Source organism: Lolium perenne, chromosome 4, assembly GCF_019359855.2.
Source record: "Lolium perenne isolate Kyuss_39 chromosome 4, Kyuss_2.0, whole genome shotgun sequence".
Taxonomy (NCBI): Eukaryota; Viridiplantae; Streptophyta; class Magnoliopsida; order Poales; family Poaceae; genus Lolium; species Lolium perenne.
This window is the reverse complement of record NC_067247.2, coordinates 40,272,933-40,287,832: the sequence shown is the minus strand read 5'-3', so window position 1 is coordinate 40,287,832 and position 14,900 is coordinate 40,272,933. Positions and strand designations below refer to the sequence as shown.

The 14,900-nt window shown below is 45.0% G+C and overlaps 1 protein-coding gene across 2 annotated transcripts; it reads right to left on the bottom strand.

The window, feature by feature from the left end:
• Positions 1–3,479: 3,479 nt before the first annotated feature.
• Positions 3,480–7,192, bottom strand: LOC127292251 (uncharacterized). Of its 2 annotated transcripts, XM_051321610.2 has the most exons (3): positions 6,912–7,192; positions 6,548–6,819; positions 3,480–5,969 (listed from the first exon to the last, which is right to left on the bottom strand). In XM_051321610.2, the coding sequence occupies exon 3, from the start codon at positions 5,946–5,948 to the stop codon at positions 3,636–3,638; it is 2,313 nt and encodes a 770-aa protein (XP_051177570.1). In that variant the 5' UTR covers positions 5,949–5,969; positions 6,548–6,819; positions 6,912–7,192; the 3' UTR covers positions 3,480–3,635. The 2 variants fall into 2 exon arrangements, with proteins under 2 accessions (XP_051177570.1, XP_051177571.1); XM_051321611.2 differs by lacking the exon at positions 6,548–6,819.
• Positions 7,193–14,900: the final 7,708 nt, after the last annotated feature.

The window sequence follows — 14,900 nt, the reverse complement described above, 5'->3', positions numbered from 1 at the left end:
TAACCGGATTGTCCGGTTGATGGGGGAATTGAATAGGGACACTGATATATGTTTCGACGATATCTTGTGCGCGTTCCTCTCGCGCCGGGTGCTGCCCTCCAGCGCCGTGCTCACAAGATAGGCCAGATGCGAGGCCGGAGGGATCCAACAAGGATCACCACCTTCGGTATACGCAAATCTGATGTGGTCCTCAAGGCCCGACAGATTTGCCAGACTGAGCTGGCGTCGGAGTGGGAGTGGGGCCGCCAACCTCTTAGTCGCAGCAACCCCCCATCTGATGAAGTAAGAATTCAGGAATCTGGATCGATGCTTCCGGTATACTTTCGAACTGTAAACTGACTTGATCTTTCTCAGGTACAGCAGCGCTTCCCCCGCATCGCAGCTAAGGTACCGGAATCTTTCGAGCCCTCGCGCCGGTTCTGGGACGACGAGGATCCGGACCCGTACGTCGTTGCGAACAAGCACAAGATGGGCCGGACCCACACCCCACACCCCGGTAACTCTTCTGCCTCAAATGTGGACAATGGCTCAGGCAGCGATGATGATCTCCTCGTCCTTGAGGTACTTTATCCGCTTTCCCGGACTTATAAACTTTTCTTTGTGGAACCAGATCTCGCTGACCGGAACCCTCAGGTCCAGGAAAATGTGACGCCCATCGCCGCCGAGGTGGGTCCAGAATGGGTGAGCAAGGCCCAGGCTCAGGCTTCCCGCGTCCGGAAGGTGCCGGAGCCGGCAGCAGATGCCGCTCCCAGCATGGCTCCCCCCGCTAAGAGGGTGAAGAAGGCCGCCCTCGAGCCCCTTGAGCGGAAGCCGAAGAACAAGATCCCGACCTGCTCCGGGTAAAAACCATCCTTACTTTTTCTTGGATTTCAATTCGGTATCTTTTCGTTTTTGTGACTAATTTCGTCTTTTTCTTCTCCAGAGCCGCCCTGGAACTTACCAGGAGCGCGCCCGAAATGAGGCCGGAGACTCCCGCTGACGCCAGGCGAGCCACTCCTCCTCCTCAACAAAGTCCGGCACCTTCGGGTGCCGGCAAATCTCCGTCCTCCCTCCGGGGAGGCAACACAAGTTTGGGGCGCGTGGCCCCTAAACCGACCGGTTCCCGCACGGAGGAGGAATTTTTCTCCCCTCCAGATTACCAAGATACCGGCGCCGGCGACATGGGCGCCGGTTCAGATGCTACCGGGCGGCCCGCTCTCCCTGTCCCTGATTGATGGTAATTACTTGCTAATTTTTTAGTTCTGATTGTCTTAAATTTGGGAAGATTTCAGCTAGGTCATGTAGTGTTTTAGATATTGAAATTGATAGTTCAGATTTTGTTGTTTCTCTGTGTAGGTAAGAAGTAGTGATGGGCAAGGCAAAACCCATTGATTCATTTTTTAGAAAAAAGAGAGATGAATGTGAAGCAAATGAACTAGTTGTTCCTCCAGAAGAACCCAATGTTCATGTCCAAACCCCTCTGTTGTTGCTCGAATTTGAACAACAAAGTTATGAAGAACAGGTGCATCAAACTCAAACAAATGATGTTATATTTTGTGGTATTAAATCTTTGGAGCGGGATCCAGCCTTGCGTCCACAGATTTGCCAATATCCCGCTAATCAAAGAGATTATGTGCGACGGGCATATTTGAAACTTGGACCTATGCAGCCTGATGATATTTGTGAGATGGTGAAAAAATATTATCCGGCTGATTTCACTCACCAAGAAATTTACGGCCTGGAGCAACAATTTAAACACTTTGTTGTGAATGCTTCTAATGATGACGAGTTGAAAAATGTGTCAACATTAGCGAAGCTATGTCGCTGCCTTGTTGAGAGTGGGAGACATTCTATCTACAACTTGATTGATAGATTGCTGCGATTGCTCTTGACACTTCCGGTCTCTACAGATTTTCTGCTTTGAAGATTGTTAAGACAAGACTACGCAATAAGATGGAGGACGAGTTTCGCGCCAACATTTTACTAGTCAATATAGAGAAGGAAATTGGCTACGAGGATGTTCTTGAGCATTTCACGGGTGCAAAGAGGCAAAGAGTTGATCTGTAGCTGTGTAGCTTGTAGTTCTTTTGGAGAATCATGGTAGTTTAAGCATATATTGCTGCTAGAAATGTATTTTGTGGACAAATCAATCTAGTTATATGAGTTTCTGAAAATACAGCTGATTCTAACTTCTCGTTGTTCGTACAGTTTAGTGTTTCCCCAAAGATTTTCTGCAAGGTCCACCACTGGTTAGCGCAATCCTGCAGGTTAGCACGAGACATCGGACACCAGACAAGTGCGAGCGAGATTTACCCAGAATCGGGCCCCTCATTGAGGTAATACCCTTTACCTATGCCTGTCTGATCTTGATTATAGGTGAAATCGATTACAATGGGGCATCCGATAGACTGCGTAATGGTGATCTCTCCAAGAGGCAAGGTTTCTAGGGTTTGGTATGTGTGTGGTTGTATGCGATTATGAGATTGGATCCAGCAGGCCCTCTCGTGACCCTTATATAGGAGGCTAGGAACCGAGATGCTCTTATAATGTTCACGGCACTATTGTCCATGTCAATTGCACTATACCATAGTGCGAGACAATACCACGTTTCTGATCTGCTATAGATTCCAGGCAATGAGGCAACAACGTTTCTTGATGGTTGGCTAAGACTTCATACGCCCAGATAATGACAATGCTAAATGATTCACAAGGCCGGGACCCCATTTTATTTCTCGGAGGGCCAGTTTTCTTGCAAGTATGAGCAGCAACAAAATTGCTTGCTCAATGTTGTTTTCAGGGTTACCAGATTCCAGTGCTGCTTGAATTCTTCGTGAAAACTTCTGTTGTGAAATGTATATGTGAATTGCCTAGCCCTTTTCATCAGTTCGGACTTTTGGTTCAAGTAGCTAGTGCATGAAGGTTAACATGGTATCAGAGCCTCAGGTCTCGAGTTCAAATCCTAGCTTTCACATGGTTTTCGCAATTAAGCCTATGTGTATGTGGATTGCCTAGCCTTTCCATCAGTTCGGACTTTTGGTTCAAGTGGCACGGCATGAAGCTTAACAACTTCATCTCAACACCATAGTATAGTAGAGTCACTACCAAGTCTTGTTGTAAGTTGGCTGACCATTAGACAGCACACATGACTTGGTTTTTACGATTTTCCAGAGAAGCAACCTGACAAGGGAACACTGAGGCAGATGTACTAAATAATAAAACTTGTATATTTTCTTCCATAATTTTACTGAAAGCATGGCAACATTACAAGAGTCCCCCAGCCACTATACAGAAAAGATCACCAAAACAACGACCAACTCTAAAACAACACTCTGCACACGTGGAGAGCTTTTTGCGGGGAAACTTGCAAGTCAAGTTTGGGGGGAGGCAGGCGTCCACCCTTGTACTGGGATCAAGTTCATGTCACTTACAAGACAGGAATTTACTCTGCAATTTTCATAACGTAGACTAGCACAAGTAAGACCAGAGTTGACAGGACAAAATGAGAAGTACCAATTAGATGAGCATAACACATAGAGAAACCATTAATCCAGTACATACATAACATCTGCTTTGGTAGAGCTAGTGCACAAAAGATGCTTGCAGATTACATTGTTCATTTGGTAACACATACAAGAAGCTAACATTCATCTTGACTCTCAAGCCCTTTGAAGCACTGAAGCTGGAAACTTGCGGTAGTATGGCACGTAGTAGTAACCCCAGCATGGTTCACTGTCATTCCAAGTCTCCGAAAGTTTTCCGGTACTGATGCTAAATTGGAGGACATTTCCTCTGCGGGGACTAAATGAGTGGACATTATCAGCAATTCGCTCAACAAGGATAACTAGCTCTCTCTCCAAGTCAAAAGCCAAGATGTCATACTCAAAATACCACGATCCGTAAGTATTAGTACGGAGCACTATGTCCCTCCCAAGTACATTGTTAATACTTAGACGGTGCTTCACCACCCACCCATCAGAGCCTACCAAACTCCAGATTCTCACCATAGAACCATCCAATTCTTGTTGCGCATAGCATAAGACCCCACATGAGTGGCGAAGACATCCATTCAAACAACCAAACCCCTGGTCTGGTCCGCTTGGAAATCCTGGAAGCCGAATGGTCCTTTCATTGAGCAACTGAGTGCATGTGTCAGGTGCATCGAGCGCCAGAAGATCATGCCGCAAAATGTTCTGCATATACATCACTCCATTTACGAAGAGTGAACCACACCAACATGGATCATCAGATTCCCAAAGACAACTAGACCATGTGGAATTCTCGGAGAAAAATACCTTCACTTCAGTTTTGTACTCATCATCTGGTAAATAGCTCTCCTGAAAATTGAACACATAAAAGTTTTGGGACCATAGTGGATCAAAACACAGCCTAAGAGAACTATGGGTGACGGTAGGTCCAGGTTGAGTATATGGAAGTTTCATCCACTCTTCAGTTGCCGGATTGCACACAATGGCGTTGGAAATTTCTGCATCCGTACTACCTCCACTATAAGAAAGAAGTAGTCCATTGCTGCAGCCATTAAGCTCTAAGGGGTCACATGGCAGAAAGCTAAGTGTCGTGTCAATGTCCCTGTCACTTGAGGGAAGTCTGGCGAGATGGATGGCAGTGCCAAGCTCACGTTTTTTGTACAAGAGACCAGCGGGAGTTCTTGGGAGCTTCTGGCGGTAGTGTGGATCAGATGAGAAGGCCAGCCAGGACTTGCAGACACATTTGAAACGGCAAAAGGACTTCAACGGCACCCGAGACAGTATCTCCACCACCAGGTCATCAGGTAATGTGATTGTGGGAACTTGAGCCCTTTGAAGCACTGAAGTTGGAAACTTGTTGTAGTATGGCACGTAGTAGTAACCTAGCCATGGTTCACTGTCAATCAAAACCTCCGACAGTTCTCCAGTACTCGTGCTAAATGAGAAGACCTTATCAGCAATATGGTCAAAACCGATCACTAGCTCCCTCTCCAAGTCAACAGCGAGGATGTCATAATCAAAATACCACATTCCTTCACTATTAGTACAGAGCAACATTTCCCTGCCAAATACATCGTTCATGCTTAGACGATGCTTCACTACCCATCTGTCAGAGCCTTCCAAACTCCAGATTCGCATCATAGAGCCATCCAATTCTTGTTGTGCATAGCATAAGACTCCAGATGACAGGCAAAGACACCCATCCTGACAACAAAAACCTTCGTCTGGTCCATTTGGAAATCCTGGCAGCTGAATAGTCCTACCATTGAGCAACTGTGAGCATGTATCAGGTGCATCAAGCGCTAGAAGTTCATGCGCCCATAGGTGCTCCACATACAACACTCCGTTTACGAATACTGAATCACCCCAAAATGCATGTTCAGTTTCCCAGAGACAACTAGACCATGTGGAATCCTCAGAGAAAAATACCTTAACTTCAGCGTTGTACCCACCATTTGGGGCAGGGGTCCACTGAAAGTTGAACACGTAAAAGTGTTGGGACCATAGTGGATCAAAACCCAACTTGAGATAATTATAGGAGACGGCTGATCCCGGTTGAGTATATGGAAGTGGCATCCACTCTGCAGTTGCTGGATTGCACACAATGGCGTTGGGAATTTCTGCATGCATATGTTCCCCGTTATGACAAAGAAGTAGGCCATTGCTGCAACCCTTAAGCTCTAAGGGGTGCTCATAACATGGCAAAAAGCTGAGTGTTGTGTCAATATCCCTGTCACTTGAGGGAAGTCTGGCAAGATGGATGGCAGTGCCATGCTCCAGTTTTCGGTACAAGAGACCGGCGGGGATTCTTGGGAGCTTCTGGCGGTAGTGTGGATCAGACGAGAACGCAAGCCAAGACTTGCAGACACATTTGAAGCGGCAAAAGGACTTGAGCGGAAGCCGAGATAGGATCTCCACCACCAAGACATCAGGTAGTACGGTGGTGGCCATCCCCTGCCGGGTTTCTCTAACTTCATTGAGCATATCTGGCAGTTGAAGTTGTATCTACATCAAGGGAGAAAAAAATAGATGGTTATAAAACTGAGAAACTTAATGTTTATGCAAAACAGCAAGAATCAGTGATACCCACAACTCAAACTGAGATCAACACCTGATAAAAGATAACCACTGTCTCCATGCATGCTTGAAATGTCATACTCTAGATGAATAGGTATCAATCACAGTGAAGCAGAAACATGGCCGTCATTTGGACTGAAATTATATCCAACTTTCACCTCACAAACTATGATTGCAAATTTGTGCTGCCCCCCCTTATATCGTTGTTATTGTGGTTTACACAAGAAATTAGGAATGTGAAAATGAGCAAAGGCACGAAGCATATGTGATAGTAATTGGCTTATGGCCTACTATGCTGCACGGCACCCAGATTAGCATTTGGCGGACATGGGGGTACTGCATATAGTCATATGAAATAACATAAGCACTATAGTTTTTTCCATTCTCGGTTCGCCATCCATTTCACAACAAGCCAGCAATAATTGGAAAAAAAATAGTAGTGCGTGTGTTGTAATTATGTGTAAGAAAATAAAATGTGATCTAAAAAAAAGGGGAAACAAATTTACCTTCAGGATCTATGATGCATATTGATGTTAGCGACTTGTGAGATGCCGCGAAATGTTGAGATAACTAGTGCTAACTGATGAGATGAGACAACTACTGCTAACTGATGACATAAGCCAGGGCCAATCGATCTAAACCGTGGCTTCCTTTTGCAGCACGGAGGCCATAGGATGAGCTTGGGATGAGGGAAATGCCAGTTCACAAGAGGAATCGATAGCTAGGGGGAAGGGAATCCAGGATGGCGGAACGGGTCGCGGTGAGATCCAGGATTCATCTGAACGGAGCCACGATCTCGGATTAGAAACAGCACTTGAGCGCAAACATGAGGCACGAGCCCGGAGGAGAGGAAGGGGAACGAGAACTCACCGGGTGGCTGCTTGATTCAGGTAGTCGGCGATGCGGCAAGCCGGCAAGCACGGGGTGAGCTGTGGAAGTGAGCGTGCTGCGACGGCCGACGGGGAGCCCGCTCGGTGATGCAAGAAGCAGCGGCCGCCGGTAGTCGCTGGGAACGGCCTTGCCGGTGCTTTGGGGGAGTGGGAGAGGACTGACAGTGGCAGTGGCAGAACGGCGACGTCACAATTCTGGAGTGAGGCTGGGGTCTGGGGAGCTGGCTCCAGGCTGCACGCTAGGGGCGATTTACACGAAAAGAAACTATAGCACCTACCAGCCAAACTATTTCATTCATCTAACTTTTTTATGTGATCCTTTTTTCATAGGCGCCACACCTCACTGTATGGGGGTGCGGGCGGCGCCACTCTCCCATCCGATATGGCGTCCTCGACGCTGAGGTGTGCACCGATCTGACGTGGCGACATGTGTGACGCCGCTCCCATCGGCGCCACACGGTGAAACTGTGGCACCGCTCGGAAGGACACCACACATCCACTTATGTGTGGCATCCGAGCCGCCCCCAGCATGACCCTTTCTCACATCTCCTCTCTGTTTCTTCAAGACCTGCAAGGCGGTCGGCGGTTTCTCCTCCTCCCCCCTCTCCCCCCACCAAATCCACCACCAAATCATCAGATCTGCCCGGCCTATCTCTTCTCAATCCCTTCCTCAAGGTATTCTCCCTCGACCCCCTTCGTTTCATCCATGATTTTCTCGGATTTAATTCAATTTAGACATGAAACCCTAGATATGAAAATCTTAGAACTTGAATCCATGTGCTTATGTATGTGTTGAAATCCATATTCTCATATATCTATGTGTTGAAACCCTAGATTTTTTGAAACCCTAGACATCAAATTTCAATGAATGTGTATGTGTAGGAACCCTAGATATGTATGTATCCATATTCTTATGTACGTATATGTATGTATGTGTGATGGCTTATTTGGATATATTCTCATGTATGTGTTGCTCATATTTGGTAGTTGATGTCTACGCACACTTCTATTCCTGTAGACAGTGTTGGGCATCCAAGAGCAGAGGTTTGTAAAACAGCAGCAAGTTTCCCTTAAGTGAATCACTCAAGGTTTATCGAACTCAGGGAGGTAGAGGTCAAAGATATCCCTCTCAAGTAACCCTGCAATTAAGATACAAGAAGTCTCTTGTGTCCCCAACACACCTAATACACTTGTCAGATGTATAGGTGCACTAGTTCGGCGAAGAGATAGTGAAATACAAGTAATATGGATGATTATAAGTAGTAATTGCAATCTGAAATAAAGATGACAGCAAGCGAACATGTAACAGAACTTGTTGAAAACGGTGTTTCAATGCTTAGAAACAAGGCCTAGGGATCATACTTTCATTAATGGACACTCTCAACAATGATCACACAACTGAATAAATAAATGCTACTCTTAAACACTCTCTTGTTGGATAACAAACACCATTCATTGTGTAGGGCTACAGAAGCACACCTCAAGCCGGAGTAAACAAGCTCCACAACGTCCGGAGTTCATATTAAAGTAACCTCTAGAGTGCGTAATAGACCGTTGCAATTTAGACCGAGTACTAACATAGCATACACACTGTCACCTATAGCTATGAAAGGGGGAATAGATCACATCAATACTATCATAGTAATAGTTAACTTCATAATCTACAAGAAATTACAATCATAACCTACGCCAAGTACTACATGATGCACACACTGTCAACTTTACATCATGGAGGAGGAATAGACTACTTTAATAACATCACTAGAGTAACACATAGATTAATAGTGGTAGAAAGCTCATGATCACATAAAGATCACACCATGGGAGAGAGAGATGAACCACATAGCTACCGGTAGAGCCCTCAGCCTCGGGGGAGAACTACTCCGTCCTCATCATGGGAGACAGCAACGGCGATGAAGATGGCGGTGGTGTCGATGGAGATGACTCCGGGGGCAATTCCCCGTCCCGGCGGCGTGCCGGAACAGAGATTCTGTCCCCCGAAACTTGTCTTCGCGATGGCGGCGGCTACGGAACTCTTCGTGGAATATCGTCGGTTCTGGTAGGGTTTTTTCATCTGGGAGCATATATAGGCGAAGGGGCGATGTCGGTGGAGTCCCGAGGTGGGCTCCCCACCTGGTGGTGCGGCCAAGGGGTGGCCCGCGCCCCCTATGGTGTGGGCTCCTCGCGGCCCCCCTTCATCTCTCCTTCGGACTCCGTGAAGCCCCTGGAAAAATAAGAACGTGGCCTTTTGTTTCGTCCAATTCCGAGAATATTTCCTGTGTAAGATTTCTGAAACCAAAAACAGCAGAAAACAGGAACTGGCGCTTCGGTATCTTGTTAATAGGTTAGTTCCAGAAAATGCATAAAAACGATATAAAGTGTATATAAAACATGTGAGTATTGTCATAAAACTAGCATGGAACATAAGAAATTATAGATACGTTTGAGACGTATCAGTAGTGGAACCAAAATTTAGAACATGTATGGTCACAAATAATGGTAGTTTTTATTGTGTGCATTCAAATGTATTCAAATGTGTTACATATGTCTAGTATTTGCGTGGGAATAACTCATATTTGTTAGGAATGGCTCATAATATGGTGTTTTATGTAAACATGTAGGATGGTGTATCTCATAGATAATGAGTATGACAAGGAACACTGGGCTTTTCATATGACGCGGAGGAGAAGGGTTCTTCACCCCTTGAAGATTCGTTACCATGGCACAGTAGATATGGCGTATGACGAGAGGTACATGGAGTTCATCCAGCCTACCGGTCTTCTCCCGTTCATCACGCTTGTAAGCCGTGGGGGGCCGAACATGAACGGCGCGACACACACCGCCCTTGTCGGCCGGTGGAGGCCGAAGACGCACACCTTCAACTTGAGGGCCGGCGAGATGACCCCTACTCTTCAGGATGTTTCCATGATCCTTGGACTTCCTATTCAGGGCGAGCCACTGTGTATGAACACAGCTTCTGATGGGTGGCGCGGACAGATGGAGGACCTTATTGGCATGGCTCCTTCGGTGCCAGAAGATCCAAAGGAGAAAACTCCGGTCGGCGCACCTTTCCTTTGGATCGGGACTAACTTTGGTACTTGCCCGCAAGGGGCCAACCGTGACACTATCAAGACATACACCCGAGTGTACTTGTGGTATATAATTTCGAGGACTCTCTTTGCTGACAGTGGTGGGAAGTTGGCCCATTGGTGTTGGCTCAAGGCGCTTACGGTGTTGGAGCACCCGTGGAGTTGGGGAACAACTGCACTTGCCTACCTCTACCGGCATGGTGTGGCGCCCTTGCCCCTGGCGCCACTGCACTGTGTGGCGCCCATGGCATCGGCGCCACACATGTCAAATTATATGTACAGACCATCTAGGGGCTCCGGACGCTTAGTCCTTAGCCGTTTTGGCGAGCATGTTTGTGTGGCACCGGTGCCACGGGTGCCACACTTCAAAGTGTGGCACCCGTGGCACCGGTGCCACACAAACATGCTCGCCAAAACGGCTACCCAGGAGAACTAAACTTACAGTATGTTTTGGACAATTATAAGTGGATGTGTGGCACCGATGGGAGCTGCGCCACACATATCGCCACGTCAGATCGGTGCACACCTCAGCGTCGAGGACGCCACGTCGGATGGGAGAGTGGCGTGGCCCGCACAGGCGCCACACAGTGAGGTGTGGCGCCCATGGGAGGGACGCCACACAAAAGGGTTAGATGACTAAAATAGTTTGGTCGGAGGTCCCACAAAAGCCTACAGGATTCCATCTACCCTAAGCCCCAAACGGAGGGCATTACCGAGGAGTACCCTCGATACAAAAGATTAAACATATCGAGTGGAAAGAGATGTTTGCAGTGGAATTAAAGAGAACATTGATTGCAGTAGATGAATTTATCAGTGTAAAGGAAAGGATGGGGTCCACAGTTGATACGTCCAAAACGTATCTACTTTCCCGAACACTTTTGCTATTGTTTTGCCTCTAATTTGTGTATTTTGGATGCAACTAACACGGACTAACGCTGTTTTCAGCAGAACTGCTCTGGTGTCTCGTTTTTGTGCAGAAATCCAACTTTCGGGAAAATCCTCGGAATTTATGCAGAAGGCCCTATTTTTTCAGGAAACTAACGGAGCCAGAAGGGCAATTGAAGTGGAGGCCCGAGGGCCCCACACCATAGGGCGGCGCGGCCCAGGGGGGGCCCGCGCGACCCTGTGGTGTGGCCCCCTCGGCCGGCCTCCGACGCCCTCCTTCGGACTATTTATCGGCCTCGACCTAAAAACGCACGGAGAGAAGTCGAAGTCGCCAGAAACCCTCCAGAACGCCGCCACATCGCGAAACTCCGTCGCGGGAGCCAGAAGTCTCCGTTCTGGCACTCCGCCGGGACGGGGAATTGGAGGAGATCATCGCCGCCATCACCGCCAACGCCTCTACATCAACCAGCCATGTTTCCCCCATCCATGTGTGAGTAATTCCCCCGCTGTAGGCCGAAGGGGATGGTAGGGATTGGATGAGATTGGTCATGTAATAGCATAAGATTGTTAGGGCATAGTGCCTAGTGTCCGTAATTGGTACTTTGATGATATTGTTGCAACTTGTTATGCTTAATGCTTGTCACTAGGGCTCGAGTGCCATGATCTCAGATCTGAACATGTTATTGTTTCATCATGATATTCATTGTTTATGGTCTTACCTATAAGTTGTATACACATGTCGCTGTCCGGAACCGATGGCCCCGAAGTGACAGAAATCGGGACAACCGGAGGGAATGGTAGCGATGTGAGGATCACATGTGTTCACGGAATGTTAATGCTTTGCTCCGGTACTTTATTAAAAGGAGTACCTTAATATCCAGTAGTTTCCCTTGAGGCCCGGCTGCCACCGGCTGGTAGGACAAAAGATGTTGTGCAAGTTTCTCATTGCGAGCACGCACGACTATATATGGAACACATGCCTATTGATTGCTTTGTACTTGGACACCGTTTTATTATTATCTGCAAATGCCCTGCTATGATTGTTACATGAGTTTCTCTCATCCATGCAACGCCCGTCATCCGTCCCCGTGCCTGTGATTTTAATCCCGCTGTTTACTAAAATCACTACTCTTTGTCTCGTTACTCGTTGCTTTGTTATTTCACTACTTTATCGCTATAAAACTGTTATCGATAAACTCTTGCGAGCAAGTTTGTTTCCAGGTGCAGCTGAATTGACAACTCCATTGTTAAGGCTTCCAAGTGTTCTTTGTCTCCCCTTGTGTCGAATCAATAAATTGGGTTTTACTTCCCTCGAAGATCATTGCGATCCCCTATACTTGTGGGTCATCAAGACTATTTTAAAGCGCCGTTGCCGGGGAGCATAGCTTTATTTGGAAGTTCACTTGGATTATTATTGTTCGCTGCAAATTCTCCATCATGGGTAAACCTCGCGATACTAAGATCGCCATATTACCATCCACTACAAGAAAAGGTACAATTAAGTACCTCCGCTACACTTGATTCACCATCTCGTGATTGATAAACTTGTTTCACCACCACATGCTTCGCATGCGGGTACATCTATTTGAATCTGAACACTCTCATAATATTGATAATGTTTCTGCTGTGCTTGATGATAGTGGTTCATTGGGATCTTTTCTAGATGCTACAATTGCTAGGTCTAGACAAATTGAAAATACTGAAACTCCTAATGCTACTACACCGTTAGTTCACGAACTTGATTATTTTAGTGATGATCCTGAGGAAGATTATGTGGAGCTTAATGATGATTTTATTGAAAAATGCAATGCTACTACTGATGCAAGAAAAATTAAAAAGTTGCTTGCGAACATGCTTTATTAGATATAAACTGTCTCCTGATCCTAAGTTTGCCACATCTCCTATAAACATTAGGGATAAAGATTATGATTTTTCTCTTGATTTATCTCATATAGCTATTGTTGAGAAAACACCCTTTTGTGGTACTGAAAAAGAAAGTGCTTTGTTGAACACATGGTGAGCTATCTACTCTTAGTAGCTTGTTTTACGATGATGTCAAGATGCGTACTTACTTTGTTGCTAAAATATTTCCATTCTCATTAAAGGATGACGCTAAAACTTGGTATAATAATTTGCCACCTAATTCTATTAAAAGTCCGAAAGAATTGCTTGATGTTTTCTTCCGCAAATACTTTCCTGCTAGTGCTCAACATATTGCTTTGCAGAGAATTTATAACTTTAATCAGGAAGATGAAGAGAAATTGCACGAGGCTTGGTCGAGATTTTGCTCTCTTATTAGAGCTCGGCTTTGAGCATGATTTGGAAAAGCATGATTTACTTGATATATTTTATAGTGGACTAACCATTGAGTCTAGGGCATACCTGGATAGTTGTGCTGGTTGTGTTTTCAGAAAAGAACTCAGGGCATTTATTTGAAGAATTATTGGCTAAAATAAGCCGGAATCATGATGAATGGACTACGCCTGAACCGACTCCAACTCCAATATTGAAGAAGCGGGGTTTAATTAAATTGAATGATGAAGATATGAGGGAAGCCAAGAAGTCTCTCAAGGAGAAAGGTATTAAATCTGAAGATGTGAAGAATCTACCTCCTATTGAAGATATATGTGAGATAATTCCCCCTTCATCCATGATTGAGGTAAACTCCCTTCAACGCTTTACTAGGGAAGATATTCCGTATTCGAAACCTCCTGCACAATGCTTAGATGAGTTTGATAATTATATTGTTAAGCAAGAAAATTTTAATATGAGAGTAGAGAATCATTTAATGGAAAATTCTCGAGCTATTAGTGAATTGCATGATATTGTGGAGAGAACCTCCAATGATGTTAAGATGCTTGTTAAACATTTTCAAATGATTCAAACTCAAATTGATCAACTCACTAAAGTGCAAAATGACTTGTTAGGGAATAATTCTAAAGAGAAACATGCTTATGAAGTAACAACTAGAGGTGGTGTCTCTACCCAGGATCCTCTATATCACTGAAGGGCATCCCAAAAGAATTGAACAAGATTCTCAACGCATTGAACCTAGTGCTCATTCTAGGAAGAAAAAGAAGAAGAAAAATAAAAATGTTGTAGAATCCTCTGAACCTGTTAATGATCCTAATAGTATTTCTATTTCTGATGCTGAAACTGAAAGTGGTAATGAACATGATAATGATAATGATAATGATAAGAATGATACTCCTGATAAAGAAGAGGTTGAAGAAGAACCTGAAAAGCATGCTAAAAATAAAAAGTATACTAAAGAAGACTTTATTGCTGAGAAACATGGTAATGAAAGAGAACCTTGGGTGCAAAAGCAAATGCCTTTTCCTGCTAAGAAACTAAAATCAAAGGAAGAAGAACACTATAATAAATTTTGCGATTGGATGAAACCTTTATTCTTGCAAATCCCTTTGACTGATGCTATTAAATTGCCTCCTTATTCAAAGTATATGAAAGATATTGTTACTAACAAAAGGAAAATCCCCAATGAGGAAATTTCCACTATGCTTGCTAATTACTCTTTCAATGGCAAAGTTCCAAAGAAGTTGGGCGACCCAGGTATACCTACTATTCCTTGTTCTATTAAGAATAATTATGTTAAAACTGCTCTATGTGACTTGGGAGCCGGTGTTAGTGTTATGCCTTTTTCTCTTTATAAGAGACTTTATTTAGATAAGTTGATACCTACTGATATATCTTTGCAAATGGCTGATAAATCTACTGCTATTCCTGTTGGTATATGTGAGAATGTTCCTGTTCAAGTTACTACTAACTGTTTGATATTAACTGATTTTGTTGTGTTGGAAATGCCTGAAGATGATAATATGTCTATTATTCTTGGGAGACCTTTTCTTAACACCGCAGGGGCTGTTATTGATTGCAACAAAGGAAAGGTTACTTTCAATGTTGATGATAGGGAGCATACCGTTTATTTTCCCAAGAGGATTGAGAAAGCGTGTGGAGTTAATACTATTTCTAATGTG